Source organism: Aulonocara stuartgranti, assembly GCF_965226115.1.
Source record: "Aulonocara stuartgranti genome assembly, chromosome: 11".
In the NCBI taxonomy this organism is placed as follows: Eukaryota; Metazoa; Chordata; class Actinopteri; order Cichliformes; family Cichlidae; genus Aulonocara; species Aulonocara stuartgranti.
The window spans coordinates 19,580,740-19,598,970 of NC_138947.1; the positions used below are offsets into that span (position 1 = coordinate 19,580,740).

At 42.1% G+C, this 18,231-nt stretch overlaps 1 protein-coding gene across 4 annotated transcripts in view; it reads left to right on the forward strand.

Moving 5' to 3' along the window:
• The first annotated feature begins 150 nt into the window (after positions 1–150).
• Positions 151–18,231, forward strand: part of ago3a (argonaute RISC catalytic component 3a) — a 40,781-nt gene continuing 22,700 nt past the window's right edge. For all 4 annotated transcript variants that reach the window (XM_082551384.1, XM_082551385.1, XM_082551386.1 and 1 more), the window contains exons 1-5: positions 151–984; positions 14,849–15,020; positions 15,382–15,502; positions 15,702–15,910; positions 17,084–17,220. In XM_082551384.1, coding sequence (XP_082407510.1) covers positions 966–984; positions 14,849–15,020; positions 15,382–15,502; positions 15,702–15,910; positions 17,084–17,220 — 658 coding nt within the window. In that variant the 5' untranslated portion in view covers positions 151–965. The remainder of the gene's footprint in view (positions 985–14,848; positions 15,021–15,381; positions 15,503–15,701; positions 15,911–17,083; positions 17,221–18,231) is intronic.

The following is an 18,231-nucleotide window of genomic DNA, read 5'->3' on the forward strand; positions in this document are numbered from 1 at the left end:
CATAGCATCCTGAAATCCACCTTAACTAATGATTCTTAGATATTAATGCATGGGTGGATGAAGAAAAAAATGCACCTCCTAAGTCTCAAACTGTAATTCATTCAAAAGGTGGGGTTACCTTTGGGTGAGGGCGGAGCTGGCGGTCTGACGTCTGGTGACACGGGCCCACCTCTTCCTGTCGGTGTCAGAAAGGCAACTTCACCATATTTAGCTGGCTTGCCGAAGCCTTGCAGAGTTGATCTGTCAACCAGACTGGAGATCGTGACACTTATCGGCGCATACATCGCGCTGTTGACAGCTTTACTTTTGGCAGCTGAACGCATACTACGGAGGACGACGTCGTGGGTGTACGGCCCTCGGGAGAAGGGCCCGTATCAGCAGCTGTTTTTAACGCAGGAAAAGTAGCCGTCGTCTGACAGAATTCCAACTCTCCGACAGCCTAGCTAGTCAGCTAGCTAATTAGGGTTGCTTTCCCGACATTAGCTTTGCTGTAGATACGAATTTATGACGTCTCTTTTAATGATCAGATATCGGTAGGGATTCATTTGGACTCCGTGACCCCGCTGTGATGATATCCTGACAGCTCCTCAAACCACTGTCCCCCCCCCCCCCCCCACTCGAGCCTGGCTAGTGAGTTAACTTGGCTAACTAGCAGGTTTTCACTGCCACAGCGCCGCGTTGAGCAGCCAGCAGCTTTCGCCGTGGCAGTGAAATCCGATTGGATACGTTGACCGAGTGCAAACGGCGGTTTGTGGAGACTCTGAAGACCCTCGGCCGGCGAAGTGACCGTGCCGGAGGCCCCCCCCCCCCCCTCCTTTGACAGGACACAGAGAGACCAGGACCCTCGGCCACTCAGCGCTGCAGAGGCGGTGCACAGCCGAAGGAGACACCGGATTGAACGGAGGAAGAGTCCCAAACGTTTGACAACTGTGATCCGGGAAGTGAACCGGGCATTGACCTCATGAATGGAAATCGGAACTACAGGTAATTTATTCTGTCCTTACTGATTCGTTTGGTGCTTCACGGTAGTCGTAGGAGTCGCGTTTCCTGAGAAACGTAATATTATTAGCTAGCGTCGGTGAAATGAAACATCGGGATGTGGGGCTTTCTTCAGCCGAAGGCGTTTAACCGTAACCAGGGAGTTTTTCTTTTTGTCCGCCCTGCAGTTAATTTGCCTAAACATGCGTCACAGTTGAAATGGTTTCATTGAAAATCGCCAGTCATACCAGGCTGTATTCACAGGTTAAATACTGACCTGTCCATAACACAGCTCTGCCGGGTGATGAGGAGAGATCTCAGCGCAAACTCATCAGTCAGATGTGGGGACAGCTGCTGAAGATGAGTCTCTGCATTATAGAAGACTTCAAATCCAGTGTGGCTTGTGGCAGAGGGTGAACTCTGGCCTGGCCTTCCACCCCCCGGTCTTGGTCAACAACTGACCCCAAACTGACCTCGGCATATTTTAGGAGCGGCATCCTCTTCCTGCATCTACGATCTAAAAGATGTGCTTTGTCATGCCCCATATTTGTGTATACTAAAACATTTTTAACCTTTCCTAATGAGGGAGTTGCCAAACTTCAGTTATGGCTGTTGAGCCAGAGATAATTGTTTTAAATTGGCCTTAAAGACTAGAAAACTGTGTTATAACACATTTTTATCTGTGACCTTCTGTAACATTGCACACTTTTGAATGTCGCCGGAGATGCATGCTGTCACCTGGCTGCATCCAGGCTCTTTCTCTTGGTCTTAGTGGCAGTTAAACTGTCTGAACCACCTGGCCTTTGTCTCATCTGTAACGGAAGCTTTCCACTTATGTGACCATAAACTGAATGCTAGGTACTCTTGATCAGCCACTGACACATGATACAGCAGTTGGTTCACTGCCCACCTCCTCCTCTTCAGAGGAGATCCCTCTCTGCTGCCTAATGTCTCATTATCATCTCAGCTCCTCTCAGGTGGGACACTTCCCAGCATTGCTAGTAGAAGGGACCACAAGGTGTTTTCCTAGTAACCGAGCACCTACAGTAGAGTAAAACGTGTATGCACAGTGTGCCCTTTGAACTAGAATAAACTTGGCGTGTTCTCACAGGCCAAATGACTAGCTTGTTATCTCCCAGTTAAACAGGATGTTTAATCTGCCTCTTCCCCAAAAGAAGAAAAGTTAGCCGATTTGCAATTTCATGCAGAGCATACTGCTAGCCAGCCTAACATTAAGTGCATTAAAGAGCGTGCTTCATGCTTTCACTTTGGAAAGCATTAATGCATTAATACAAACAAATAAACAGAGGTAGTTTTAATGTGCAGGTTTGAGGCTTCAGGGTATTAATATTATTGGTCTTCATACTGGTTCACAATCCCATATCACTGACGGCTGCAGTCAGCTCTGTCTGGGTGAATAATTGAAAGGGGGTCTTCCGTCAGTCAGTTATTCAGTGGCTTGGAGAGTGGTGTGAAAATGCAAATGGATTGCCTGCTGAATTAGAAACTGACAGCGACTCTTCTCTCCAGAACTGGTCTGAGCAGCAGCTTATGTGGTAAGGAAATCATGGCTCTGGAGAGCTTAGCACCAAGGGTGTAATGAGTAGAAGGCTTTTGAGTTTTAAATAAATCAAATCCATTTTGATGTGTTAACTCCACAGCGTGTCCCCAAACACTTTCTCACTTGTTATTGAAGTAATATTACATTATGGCTGAGTTTTTAAGCCAGAACTAGTGATAATGTTCAAATCACGGGCACAGTTATATAGTACTCGTATTTAAAGTAATCTGTATTCTTTTGACACGCAGAACGCAGAGATTTGAAGGTTTCAGTGGCACTGGGGGTGTGACACATCTGAAACCGAGACATCAAACCGCAACACCAACATCTTCCCGTACTATGATATCCATGTGGAGCTGTTAATACCTAGCTCAGATGTTTCACAGATTATATTTAAAATGCATCAGTATGATGGAGGTTTTTCTTGTGTGGCGCTATACAAGAGAGCCTTTAAATAAGCGGTGGGTATTTTGGGAAATACGTTGCTTTAGTGCTGTGATTTGTTGTGCACCCTCTTGTTTGTTCTCCAGTCATCAATCTCTCACGTAACTGTTGGCACAGAAGGAAATAATCACATCAAACACATTGCTTTGCACCTAAATTTTGCTCGCAGCAAATTGAAAATAGCAGTTCAGTCTGCTTCAAATGGGATTAATATATTAAGAAACAACAACAAAATCTGCAAATATGACACCTGTCACTTCCAGCCGTCATCTTTCTTCTCATGCTTAATGCTAGATCAACTTCTATGAAGGTAGCATTAACCTGATCTCAGTAATTTCCACTGTGTTGCTGATTTTTAACAACATTATGTAGTGTGTAGTAGTATCCTAGTCAGGAGGGATGCTGAAAGAAGGAAAAAGGGTGTGGAAGAGTGAGGTGAAAGTCAAGATGAAAAGAGGAAGACCACAACGACAGCTCATGTGGTGAAAGAGGGTGAGGGGGAGATGTAGGCAGATGATCCGCTCTGGTGTCCCGTAAAGGGAACAGCTGAGAAAAAGGCTGTCCAGCTGTTTGGTCTGTTTACCTGCATTAGCCAGTGTGATCCAACTTGACGGTTCCCCAGATTTATTCTGACCCTTCTCTAGAGAAAGAAATATTAATTAATCTTATGAAGTACATGGACCGGTTGTTATATAGCCCTTTTTTCTTTTTTTTTCTACTGGAGCACTCAGAACAACATACCTCATTCACCCATTCACACTCGGGATCAGGTCAGTATCTTGTCCAAGGATACTTAGGCACGCAGACTGGAGCAGCCAGGGATTGAACCACCAACCTTCCAATTAGTGGATGACTTCTCGACCTCCTGAGCTACATGCCAGAATTTGCACAGTAAACTCATCAATTTGTGGAATTCGGTGCCAGCTGCATCAGAAATTTAAAAAGCAACTCTCTGGCTATAAACTTGGAAATGTTGACGCTCTCAAATAGATCTCCAAAGCCTACGTTAGTTTCTCTGTGAGATTAAAACATTTGTTTGCAAATAAACATAACCTGCTTCTGACTGTAAAACATTTTATGAGGAAATGCAGAAAACTGAATCTTTCTAACCTTTGTATTATTATAAAAGTAATGGCCTTTATTGTGTAGGGGCTGATCAGGCTCAGCGGAGTGCATTAACGACGCCCATTCAGGAAAACCCCTCATATGAAGGTGTTACAGCTCGAGGAGAGCAAAATGATTAAGTCTGTCATTCTGAAAATCCTAAAGACTTGTTGCTCATAGGGCTGCTCGCTTATGGGGGGAAATTATCTCAAGAAGAAACTTGCGTTCAATGAAATGAATTACCTTTAAGTCAAGTGAAAAACTAAAATAGCAGATAGTCTTTATGAAAAGGTCAAAACTACAGGGGGGGAAAGATGTGCTGAATAGGAAATCAAGAGAGTTACTGCCCTGCAAAATAGAGCATGGTAATGGGTTTATCTTGGTTTTCTCACTTTAATAACTGCAAAAGTAGAGTTTGAAATTAAAGATTGATTCCTTGAACAGCTTTAGTGGAAACAACTGTATATATAAACATACTGGGCATATTGAAAGATTTACTGGAAGACAATGAGACGGCACGTACAGTACAGCAGGGGGGGCTCCCCCACCTTCCAGCTGACACACTACACCGAGTAAGCAGGTGGGATTTGAGCTGGCTGGAGATGAGTCAGTTTCACATGAAAGGCAGCCTTGGAAGTGGGTTTTACTGTCCATTAACACATTAATGGGACATGAACTAGTTTAATGAAGAACGACTCTGGAAAATGAGTGTTTGTTTGTCGCACCACCGTCTTGCTTTTGTTCTCTTCGTTTCGTTCCCCACTTGTTTTTCTCACACTCGTGCGTTCGTTTCCCGCTCTTTTTCTTTTCTTTTTTCTTTAAGTTCACACAGTTACCACCCCCATTCCCTCCCGGGTTACTGCTTCTGTATCCTTCTCTGTGCCCCAGTGGGAAACTCTGCCTTCCCTGTCATTCTCCTTGTACGTTGATTCTCTGTGGATTTTCAGCAGACAGTGGGGTCGGCTTTGAGGGAGGGCTTAGTACTTGATTTGCAGTCTCTCCTCATAATGCTCAGTTCATTCAAGCAGCCTGCTGACAATAGGCAGTCCCCGTCTAAAACCCCAGCCACCCATAATGTTAACATTGGTATATTGTTGCTGGTTTCTATGGAGAATGCAATTTAGCATTGCTTTTTAGTTGTTTTGTAGGGAGTTTTTTTTTTCTGTTGTTGTTGTTGTTGTTGTTGTTGTTTTATTGACCAAAGCTTCCTAAAAACATCTTTCTTTATTTTAAACAGAATATAATCTCTTAATGTAATATGGAAATGGTAAGTGTTGGCTGTTGTTGGAACGTCGCCACCGCTGCTGTCTTGGTTACAGAAAATAGATGCGACGAGGAGGCTTAGATCTGACTGTTAAAAGATTTATAAAATAGGTTTAATTTGACTGAGACCATAAACTCAGGAGGAAAATGTTTAGAGGTCAATGCAAATGACTTTTTTTCCATGTGCTTCTACAGGACAGAAGGTCTTTTTGTAGCCATAGCTGTTTCCATCTGGTGGCATTCAGATAAAACACTGGTTTAAGGCACTTCTGCTTCATTTTTGCGACCCGGAAGCTAGGTCTGTTTTTGGTCTGTTCATTCCTCAACTGAGGAGAATAAAGGTTGCTGTACTCTTGCCTTTTATTGTTGCGTTTCCCAAAATAAAATCTGATAAATAAGCTATCAGAACCATTTTAACATCATCCCTTAAATGCTGTGGTCCTCTTATTTTCATTGAAAAAGTGTTAGTCATGTGTTGCAGTAGTATACTGGGCGGCAACTCTGTATGACACATGTTTTGGGCTTGCAGCTAGTGGGTGTGCATTTTGTGAAAAGCTAGAGGTCTGTGATGTGTCACCTTGCCCTCTTTTCCACCTTCCCCCCCCCCCCTTCCTGAGATCTGTTTTTGGGGGGAGCTCTAAGGGTCTCATTTTTCTTTGGGGGGGTGATATGGAGAGGAAGAAGGGGGCGGGTGGTGACTGAGATAGGGAAATGTGTCTGTGTGCTTTGTTTTTGAGCTCACTGGAGAAAAAACAGAAGTATATTGGTTAATCAGTTCCAGCAGACTATCTTCATTATTATTCCATTCGGCATTGACAAGAGAGCTGTCAATAGGCAGTCACGTAAGGTAGAGGTGCATTTGTTTGGAAAAGAGGAGGTTGATTTAAATGCTTCTCAGGTGATGTAATGACAGAATAATTCAGCAGAACCAGAGGGAGTCATTTAAGAGGCCAGTGATTCCCTTCATTTCTACCTTCTGCTGATATGTTAGAGGACTACATCAATTTTTCAGTACGATCAGAAGTCAGTCATTTCTGATTGTTGGCCTTTGGCCTCAGACATGTATTTAGTAGATCTAAAACGTTAAGCTGAAGACTTTAAACAGCCATTTTGAACTCTCTTTGTATAAATGTGGGAAATTAGACTAAAGGAAAAGCGTACATGGCCAGAGGCTAAACGATACGTTGATGCTTATTTCATTTGTCTCGGTTGTATCAAGGTGTTAACTGTGTAAATAATTCAAAACCTTTAGCTCTAATTATATTAACTATTATTTATTAAAGTCCAGTTTTAAAACAAACTTTTAATGTAAGCCGGTTCTTATTAACACTTTAACACAACATCAAGTGTTGCTCTGTTTCGGTTGTAGTTAAGCTATTAGATTGCTCCATCCACTTTTCCACTCAGCCTGGACTAGTAAAACGGAAAGCCCCATTTAGCCTGCCTGAATAAATTCTCCCGGTCATTTTAACACAGCTAGGACTTTTTGTGTGTAAGTACACACATCTATCTACATATGAATAAATGTATGTATAAAATATGCGTAAGCTGAGTCAGTAAGACGGCCTAATGCCAGTGAGTCAGAAGAATTTTCTCATAATAAATGATTCCTGAGGGGTGAGGGGTACTTTACCCTGACCTCTTCTTGGAACAAAACCAGTTGTTACAGTTTTGAAGGTAAATTTTTAATTGTTGCTTAATAATTTTGGGCCTTCGTGTTTATGTATTGATTTTTTTAGTTTTCCCCCTCTCTTTCAGTTTCATAGTTGGTGAATGTTATCAGTCTGTGACCTTTCTGAACACCAGCCAGGCCAGTTTGGCACGGAAACTCTTTCTCTGCACATACTTGGTATGCAAATTATGTAGTTTGGTATTTTCTTGCTGATTTTTCTTGGAAAAAATGCGTCACGTAGATGGCAGCATATGTTACCCTAAAACCTGTACATCTTGATATTCTGGAGGGAAACCTTCAGTCTTGGCATTCACGTGGACGTTACTTTGGCACATAACACCCAACTAAACACTGTTGCACACTCTTACCAACAAGGCATTGGCACCCACTCTCCCTTCAAATTCTCGAGATCCCAATTTAATTGAGTTTCCCCGAGTTTAGCTTGAACAAACTTGAGCTACATCCACCAACAATGTCCCAGCCACCACAGAATACAGTATCTCTTGAGGTCAAAGCTGTTTTGAAGATACAAGAGGAACCGTTACTATGTTAGGGAAGTGGCTTAAACGCGGTTGGTTGGTGTACATTGTTCAGCGTTAATTGTGAATTCACAGTTATCCACGTGAACCTCCTGATCTCCTTGTCTTTCTTTGTTGAGCTTTCAGGCACAGGGAGAAAATTCAGGCTCCACAAAGAAATGCCTGGAGATCTGGTAGAGCAGGTCATTCACTGATCAGGCGGTTGGTGGTTCAATCCCTGGCTTACTTGCCCTTCTAGTTTGCAATTCAAAGTGTTCTTGGGTAAGATACGCAATGCCCAGTGCATCCACTGAAGTGTGAGCACGTTCTTGATGGTTACATTTTATTTTTATTTATTTATTTTTTAAGAGCACTGTATTTATGTGTGAATTGATGAACATAACATGTATTGGCTTTAATGCTTGGAGTAGAAAAGTGCTATGTAAGTGCTGGTCTATTTAGCCTTTTACTCTGACTTCCAAAACATGCATGGTAGCTTATTCTAAATTAGTTGTCAGCTTGAATGCAAGGTGGATTGAGCACTTAAGTGCAGTGTGAATCTCTGCGAAAAGGTAAAATGTGGCTTGTAGTGTAACCTGCTTTGAGTGGTCAGATTAGAAAAGCTCTGGATAAACTCCAGTCGCTTCATTTTATTCCTCCACACAGTCAGGCTCGTAAACTGTGCGCTGATAATGAACTGGATGGTCTCATTCCTCTTTTACCTGGAAGATTTTGCGTCCGTGATTTCCAGAAAAAAACCCTCAGATTTTATTACTGACTGTTTGCAGAGGAAGTGATGTGTCTGGAGTATATTTGTGTATGGTTTGTTCTTTGCAAGTTTGAATTTTAATCTGCATTTGTGAATGCGAGGGTGTACCTTGCCTTTCACCTGTGACAGCTTGAATAGGCTCCAGCACTCCAATGATCCTGAATTGGATAAGCAGAAGAAGATGGATGGATTGAGTGATTTAAAAAAAAAAAAAAAAAAAGTTGGTAGTAATGATTGAAATCCATTGCATTCTTGTAATAATTACTTTAATTAATAAATTACTTTAACATCCACTCTTTAGCTCACGTTCTGCTTCAGTTTGTTCTCGTGTCTGATCAGGGACTCGTCAGCCTGTCAGTATGTGGCATCTTGTTGGTGTCTATCCGTGGTAGAGAGTGGCAGCGACTCCCTTGGGTGCCAAATGCAACACTCTTGAGATTGATGAGGGTGGAAGAAGAAGGGAGGAGTCTGGCTGTGAATGGTGTGCATCAATCCTTGCTGTCAGTCTTTCTGCGTATGTCTGAGTGTGTGTGTTTGTGTGTGTGTGTGTTTCTAGGATCTGGGTGTTGGGACTGACGCCATTGTGCCTGGCCACGGAGCACTCTCCCTGTTCCCACAGCGCTGGCCTCTCCGGATTAGAAACACAACAGCTGTATTGTGTGTGTGTGTGTGTGTGTGTGTGTGTGTGTGTGTGTGTGTGTGTGTGTGTGTTGGTGTGTGGACATGTGCACTCGTTAGTAGCGTGGACGTTTGTGTACTGGGGGATGTGGCTGAGGGAGTTAGCAAGGACTGGATGTCAGCCGAGCTTCTCACCAGCTAGTTATTCTGGCTCTGAGCCCACTGTGTACAGTGTGACTGTGTGGTGTTGCAAAGCAGCGGAGTGAAATGAGTTCACATTGCTGAGATGTTTCTTGAAAATATTCATACTCTAAGAAAGGCATCTCAATTATTGGTTTGTGATATAATGTTTACTTGTATCTTATTCCATGTGCACCACTGCAGAGCAGTGTGGCACTGATGGCTCAGTAGGGTTGTTTACAATTAATAAAACCAAATATCTTCACTTGTCTTTGCCAAAGGTTTTCTAGTAATACAAAGAAGCCACTAAGGCATCTAATTTAATATCAATGACTGCGTGTGGATTCTTATTTATTTCATCATGATGTGACGATGTAAAAGGAGGCGGAAGTGCTTTTGCGTGAGCTGAGTTGGGAACAAATTAAACGCGTTCAGAGAAATGCTCACTGTAATCTTTAATAAGCTCTTAAATAGGTCTAAATTCAGAGGAAATGGAACCAAAAAAAACAGGTTTAATCTTGATTAGTCGATCTGTGTTAATTGGAAGATTAGCTTAAGTTGTAGCAACATTTCACATAAGCCAATTTTACACATGAACCCCACATAATGTTGGCAGAATCGGTTTAAGCAATCGTCCTGTTTTCTTCACTCTCATGTAAAACAAACATGGAAATTGTCACTGTGACCAAGATTCAGTGTTCGACGTGACTACACATTACAAGTGCCACATAGTGCTAAAGTGAAGATGTTAAAGAAGTATGAATGAGAAACTGTTAAAGCTATTTAAAACATGATAAACGATAAAGACGTCTGAATGCAGCGTGCTTTACATGCAAGAGATGAATTGTGTTGCAGAATGTCTGGTGTGCAAAGAAATGAAAAATAAAGCAAATGTTCTCTGAAAGCTTAAACTGTCAAGATTCACAGCTGTCTTTGGAACTTATTATATTTAAACATGGTGTAAATTGTGGATGACACATTTGTTAATGTTAATCTTTCAAAACAATATTTAAAAACTTATGTCATTGAAGAAATCTGCTATCAGTGAAACTACGGTAGATTAATTCAGGTTCTGAATTTTTCAAGCACAGAAAAAATGGAAATGGTCATTTGTCATTGAGCCTGTTGCTAACAGAAAATGCTACTTCGATGTGGGACGGACTGTCATTTGTTAGGTGTTTGGTTTTCACTTTGAAAAGCCTTGTATTACTTTTTACCCTCCCAGCCGTTGCAGGCTGATGGGGTATTGGCGTCACTGTGCTGGGTGGGCAAGCGACGTGGCCACTGAAGTTTGTGACTGTGATAACTTGAACAAGGTGATGCGGCAGTTTCAAATTGATACTATGGGTATATCTATTAGGATGTTGAGAGGTAGCACTGGTGGCCACTAGTATTTCTCTTAAATGTGGAGATGCCTAACATCTCAGCCCTGTCTCTGGCCCCTCATCCCAAATAGGTCGCAGCGAATGGCTGCTACTCCGTGAGCCTGGTTCAGCCAGAGGTTTCTCTCTGCTAAAAGGCAGTTGTTGTTTTTTTTTCTTGCCACTGTCGCCAAGTGCTTGCTCATAGGGGGTCATCTTGGGGTTTTCACTTTATCATTGTAACGTCTTTACCTTACGATATAAGTGCCTTGAGGCAACTATTGTGATTTGCCGCTACATAAATAAAATTGTATTATGGAGCTTTGTAAGATTTGGCAACATTTTAGAACCTCTTAAATGGCAGTCCATCCATTTTCTTCTGTTTGTCTAATTCAGGGTTGCAGTTGGGCCGGAGCCTATGCCTGTCATAGGGCAAGAGGTAGATTGGTGACCTGTCCAGGTTATAATCTGTCACTCTCACATTCACACCTAGAGCCAATTTAGTGTTGCTAAGAATAACCTGACATGCATGACTGTGGGAGGAAGCCATAGTACCCACAGAGAACCCTCGCAGAAGCACGCCGAAACTCTGCACACAAAGGCTCCAGTTGATTTGAATCCAGGTTTGTTACCCAGACGAAGCCATGTTAGCGAGAAAAAATACAAATAAATCCAGTCTTTAGCACACTCATTGTCTTAAATAACTGCCCTAAAATTAAAACAAATAACTGATCCCAGGGCTTAAAAACCTTTTTTTTTTTTTTTTTTTTTTTTTTTCTCAACCAAAAAAATTAAATACATGAATGAACGTAGATTATTATTATTATTTTTTTGACTTTTTGACTTTTTGCCCTCTTTTACTTTGCACATTACAGCCTGGGGGAAAACATACTTATAGATTACATCTACTCTCTTCTGTTTAAGACGTCCTTCCTGTAATTACCTAAAAGTGCACAGTGCACAAATACACATGCAGCGTGGTATTTTTCAACTTGCCGAGGTTTCCTCGAACGCTTACAGATGCTGAGTCTACAAAGACTTGGTAACCGTTTTGATGTACACGTCTGTGGTTCAGATTTCACTGTTTGTAAAGGCAAACTGTAACAGGCGCTCCGCCAGCAGTCGAAGACTTTAATGCCCTCTGCATATTTTGATTATCATTTCGTGTTTTTTCCTCTATAGATGTTACTGTAAATTAGTGTATCATGCTTGCGTGTTGTGGGTTGTACAGCTTCCCACACACCTAGCAAGCCCCAAGTGTCCCCAAGGTTTGATTGTCAAGGTCTGAGTCATCGTATAAAACTATCAGTACTTAGTTGTCATGAACGTCTTGCTGAGAGTTACCTCTAAGTCTTTTATACTGGTACTGTGGTTTTTAAATTTTTTTTTTATAACAAAGCGTGAGATTTGTACTGCTCTCACGGTCACTCCACCACCATCTTCAGTTAAACTTTCCTCTCAGGCCTCCTTGTTCCTGCTTTTGTCGATAACTCCGTTTGTTATGTCTGTCTGTGGAGGGAACTGAGATGCAGCTTTCAGGAGAGAAAGATGCAGGGAGAGATACTTGGCCTGTTGCTGAATGATCGGGGTCAGGGTGGCTATTTGGAAAATGCTGTAAAAACACATCTGTGTGCCATGCTTGGTAAATTTTCAGCATCACAGCATGGTGCCTGCCATGCGCGTAATGTTGTGAGGTCCCATCTATGTTCACAGCAAGCAGTAATCGCTGCAAATGCATACTTTGGCAGGTTTTATTCATCTGCAGAAATCTAAGTAGATTATATAAAAGGAAAAAATCTTTTGGTTTCTTTTTGCTGTGCACAAGAAGTTTGGGGCTTAAGGAAACTTAAGTTTTTTGAATTGTTTCTGTGGAGATTTTCACTTTGCATGCACCATTACATGATCTCAAAACATTTGCAAAAGTGACAGACTCGCCCATAATCGCGATTCACAGGAAGCTAAAGAATGCAGAGGCCGTCTAGCCAAATACCACAGTGATGGGACCGGTGTTTTGATTACAGCGGCACAACTTGTTTCGATGCCACGACGGCATGACTGCAGGAGGCAGGTTGATGGGACGTTTAGCTTCAAAGAACTAAACGTTTGTTTCAGGAAGACGTGACATTTGTGCGAAATGCCAGAAATGGTAACTAATTGTGTAACGTGGGAAAGATAAGGCCCTTCTTTCAGCAAAACCACAGCTACAAATTACTGTACATCCGTGTGTGGTTTTCATATCGAAACAAAAGTAAGTGGTAGGGGTGTGTGTCTGTGTGTGCAATGCCACAGCTTGTTGCTCTGTGGTATGACTTTTTTTTGTTTTTGTTTCTTCGTTTCTTTTTTCTTTCTTTTTTCTTTTATTCACTGCAAGACCCCATCATTGCTCCTGTAATTCACTCACTGCATAATCCAGGAACAGGATGCTCAAGTATGTGTTTCTGTGCCTGTGGTGGCTCTGTGACTCACACTGAATGGAAGTCAGAGGTAGATGAAAGCTAGAAAAAGCCAACTCTGCCTACTATAATCCTACCACTCCCTGCCACCCCTCTAATACTTCCCAACCTCACTGGGACCGTAACAAAAAAGAAGCGTTCTTATTAATGAAGAGCTTCTGGAAGTTTGTATCAAGGACTGGAATTTGTGGAATTGGCACACACCTTTTCTTGCTTTCATTCAGACTGATCAGCATGTCTTCCTCCTCTTTTCTGTTTCGCCTGTGTGTCTCAAATCAGGCTTACCTCACAAGTTTCACTAAGGGGCCCAAGGGAATTACCATTACAAAGTACGTGTGCACATAGTTTTGTGTGGGAGAGACGACCACGACAGGAATTCCAGACTTCTCTTTTTCAGCATTTTACCCCAGCAGCGATTTCAAACAAGTGGCCTTTACCCTCCATCAACCCTGTTAGCCTTCACTCCAGAGCCCACCAGGGGAGCAACTGAAAAATTGAGCAGGGCAGAGAGCACCAGCTTCCAAAGCCCGACTGTAAATAAACAAGCTCACGTTGTCTGCTGATTCGTCACAGAAGGTTTCTGTTTCTGTTGTGGAGAGGTTTTTATGAACTTCCCTTCAGCTGGGCCCTCAACCCCAGTATCACCCACAGATGTCAGAAATGTGCAATGAATCACAAACGTAATATGACTCATGTTTCAGTGACACATTGGGGGCAGAGCCCCAGGCATTGAAAACTGAAAAAAGTGGTTGTGAAGAGGCATGCATAAAGCGAGTCTCTCTGGAGTTTTTGTGTAAAAGTGTCTCTTGTATAACAATATCCTAGTGAACTGTGGCATTATAAGTTGAATCCAAACAGTGTATTGGCACATCAGCATAATCGTTTGGGCCGTGTGAAGGCAAGCCTCAGCAGAGCCAGAAATAGCCCTGACATGAGCGTGGTGCATTAAGTTGAACAGAACGCTCCGTTTCTGGATCAAAGTGACTCATGTCAAAGACATCTCTTGGTGTTGGTGTGCGCATGTTCTCTTAAGACCAAATGTGTGATCTGTGTCGCACACAGGTCAACTGCCCGACACGTGTTTTTCGTTCTCTTAGTGCTACACAACTAGCCTTCATTAATATTGCGCGGTGCTGTTGTAGTTCCAGGAGAAAGTTGAATCATTGTTTTTTCCTGCTCCTCCTTGAGTTGGCAGATCCTGTTAAAAGTCATCTGAAATGTGACGACAGTCATGTCGGAGGGATGTGAAGTCACAACATTGAGTTTGTTTATTTTCTTTTTCTTCGCGGTCTTTCTGTTGTTTGTTGTTATTTGGATGAGAGATTTCTTATGATAGAAGCTGTTGTCTTGCATCATTGAATATGTTGGTCATCAAGAGTATTTCATCTGGTGACTCATGCACCTCCTCATTCAGATTCTGTATATAGTTAAAATGAGGCGGACACATGTTTCATTGTGAGTCGATGTGTCATGAAGCACATGTCAAAGAGCTTACATGTCTGTGGGTTTTTCTCACTCTTTTTTTTTTTTAAAGTATGACAGTATTCAGTACACAGTCATTACTATTTCTTTACTAGATGTTTCCCTGCGTATCTGCATCATCTCTAGACTTTCCTCTGTATGCAGGATTAAGTTCTAAGTGTTAGATGTGGTTTCACTGAGTGTAGCATGTTTGTTTATTAAAAAACATAAAAGTACCTTTTAATTCATCGTGCATCTTCTTTCTTTCTTTCTTTTTTAAATGAATAAATAATTGCTTGTGTCAAAAATGAAACTCCAAGCAAATAATGTAATATCTTCTAAGGAGTATATTGCTAAATCTAATCACCTTTTAGACTTTACTGAAGATAAACTAAAGGTCTGAAAATGCTAAAAGTTCCAGGATGTGTATCAACCTCACATCATCTTTTAATTTACCCCCCCTCAGGAGCCGTTGGGGCCCAGTCCCTGTTCTCCATGCCTCGGCGGCCTGGCTATGGCACCATGGGGAAGCCAATCAAGCTGCTGGCCAACTGCTTCCAGGTGGAGATCCCCAAGATGGATGTCTACCTCTACGAGGTGGACATCAAGCCTGACAAGTGCCCACGGCGAGTCAACAGGTAAGATTGATCCACTGGCTGCTTTCTGGAAAACCTCTCACATGCAATATTTACATTAGCTACATTTCTCGTTCTAATCCATCATGAAATATTGAGCAGCTTGAAGTGACCTAGCACTTGCCAGAGCGTACCTGAAGTTGTTGTACACAGAAGATATTGTTTGTGTTGTACAGGAGGGGCACGGGATGAAAGCAAAATCTAATGCTAGCTTTTTTAGCCTGGCTTATAGCTGCCAACTGCCGCTTCTGTCCAGTGGAGAGCTCACAGCACACAGTGTAAAGTTGTGCCTGTTACTTCTGTCGGCATGCACTTTTTACAAGAGACAGAACAACTGCAAATCCTTTGTGTTCATCTTGTGCAGGGAGGTGGTTGACTCTATGGTGCAGCACTTCAAGGTGACAATCTTTGGGGATCGCAGGCCAGTCTACGATGGAAAGAGGAGTTTGTACACAGCCAACCCACTGCCTGTGGCACCCACGGGGGTGAGCTGCAGAAAAGACACAGACACAAAGGAGACAAACGCTCCTTTTTCTTCAGTGCAAACTGAATGTACTCAGACACACAATCTCAGCTGCTCATTATCACCTTAAGTGAGAAACGATGCATCCCTGCGGTTGTTAAAGAACATAGACGATGTTCAGAGCATCAATCTGTCTGCACTCCTTTTGTTTTGGCCCACAGGTGGACCTGGATGTCACTCTCCCAGGAGAGGGAGGGAAAGATCGGCCCTTCAAAGTTTCCATTAAGTTCGTGTCTCTCGTCAGCTGGCACATGCTCCACGAGGTGCTGACTGGCCGCAGCATGCCTGAACCCCTTGAGCTGGACAAGCCTATCAGCACCAACCCTGTACACGCAGTGGACGTAGTACTGCGAAACTTGCCCTCCATGAAGTGAGCTGCTTATTGCTGTCATGTTTTGATTTTTGTTTTTTTCTTGAATGATTTCCTTATAATACCATGTAAGATAACTGGCAGATAAAGTTATGGAATGAACTTAAATTAGGAACGTTTTCATCCTTAATTTACTTTTACCTTCTGTACTTTCTTTAGCTTCATCTTCAGTCACCAAACACAGACATTGTAAAATCCAATCCCTGAGATACTCATAGCAAATACAATGTATTTATTTTGTCCTAGTAGCACTAATATCAGCACTCCGATCCCAGCGGAAATCAAACACGGCTGACACGGTCGCTCACAAGCACCTTACCACCTTTCATTCAGTATCGCTTCCCTAAGGCTCAGCAAAAGCACAGTTGAACACAATATTGCCAGAGCTGTAATGAAAACCTTTTTCAAAGCATTATTAAAAAGTGGTAATATCGACACCTTTCATTTAGCTGTGCTCACAGGTTCTGGCAGCCCGGTATTACATTGGCATTTTGACACATTGCAAATGTAGGATTTGCAAAGACGAATGAGACCTATATACAATACATAATGAGTCTTTTTGGACGGGTAATAGGAGGTTAATGGGTCCGGGCAATGTTACCACCCTCTCATCTCGCTGATGTACTTTCAGGCCATATTGAACAGCAGCTGAATGTGACTCCGCATAAATTCATATTAACCTACATTCTCAATTCAAGCTAATTTTACTTTTTCCTTCATCTTCAACACAGATTTCTTTTGCTCCTATTTGACCTTTTGTTTTTCAGGCATAGCCGTGAGATCATGGTATGCTAATCCATATGAGCCAAAAATTCAGGCTGCTCTAAATGCTCTGCTTTAGGACTCTTGATGATGTAATTGAGAGGGGATATCTTAATATTGCTATCTCAGGTACACAGCATTGGCCTCAGTCACTTACTTTTATAATCTTCTGTTTGCAACTGTCAGCCAATCAGAAGAAAGCTGGCTTGATTAACAGGTGGCTTAAAGGGAGAATTGCTAAAACACCTCCTTACAGACACGGTCAGTCTGCATCAAGCTGCAGATTTATATACTGTTAGTCATATATAGAGCTACTGTACTAGAGCCCAGAAAAAAATTGTGGAGCTGGAAATGAGTATGATTGGGTTCCCTTTAATATCAAACTTATAATTCCCCGTTTTCTGCATCTAGGTACACTCCAGTGGGCCGATCCTTCTTCTCTGCTCCAGAAGGCTACGACCATCCTCTGGGAGGTGGGAGGGAAGTTTGGTTTGGTTTCCACCAATCTGTGCGCCCTGCCATGTGGAAGATGATGCTAAACATTGACGGTAAGAACAAAAACCCAGTGTTTTCCTTGCCATCATTTTTTTTTTTTTTTTTTTTTAATTCTTGACTCAAAAACAAAAGAGTAAAGTCCATATTCCTCATATTACTAAATATTGAAAAATGCCCAACACCCACAGCCTCTTCTTTGTAATTCAATTTTTGGTTGTTTACAGTCACAAATCAATTTTGCCGTTTCACTTTTGCAGCTGGGGAAGCTGGATTATAATATCAAGTCTCCATGTTACAGTTTTTATAGAGTTTTTGCACATGATCTTTCCACTTTTTATTTGAAGAAATGTAATGACTTTATTGGACAAAACTTTGACATGCTTCTTAATAGATGCATGTCAAACTTTATTTGTTTCAATAGCAATGATGGGGTCTGGCAGGCTCACTTCATGCTGTACTGAGGGCCTAATGTTTTCATGAATACCTTCTGTAGTCTAAAGAGAAACTTAGGCCACGTTCACACTGCAGGCGAAAGCGCATCAAATCCGACTTTTTGGACCCTATGCGACCCATATCCGATCATGGTATGACCGTGTGAACCGCACAAATCTGATATTTTAAAATCCCATCTGAGTCACTTTAGTATGTGGTACTGAATCCGATACATATCTGATGTTTCAGAAAGCGACTGCTGTTTGAATGGTCATGTCGCATTAAATCCATCTTTTACGTCACTGACACAAGACAGACGCCAATTATCAGCGCCGGAGAAGACATCGTGAATGTTTCCTGGCCATCCAGTGTAGATGTTAGTGAAACTGTTGGGAAGACAACATTGGAGAAACGTTAACATTTTATTTGTACTGTATGATCTGCAGATTCTGACAGAAATCTGCAACTATCCTTTGAAGCACCGCTCCTCTCTAAAACTGCAATAAGGATCATTATTAGGCCATATGTAAATAACAAAATAACTTTATAACTTAAAGCAAAATTGGGAAACGTAAAGTCAGGAACAAGTCTTTATATTAAGGGCCATCAGTCAAACAATATTTTTTGGTCTG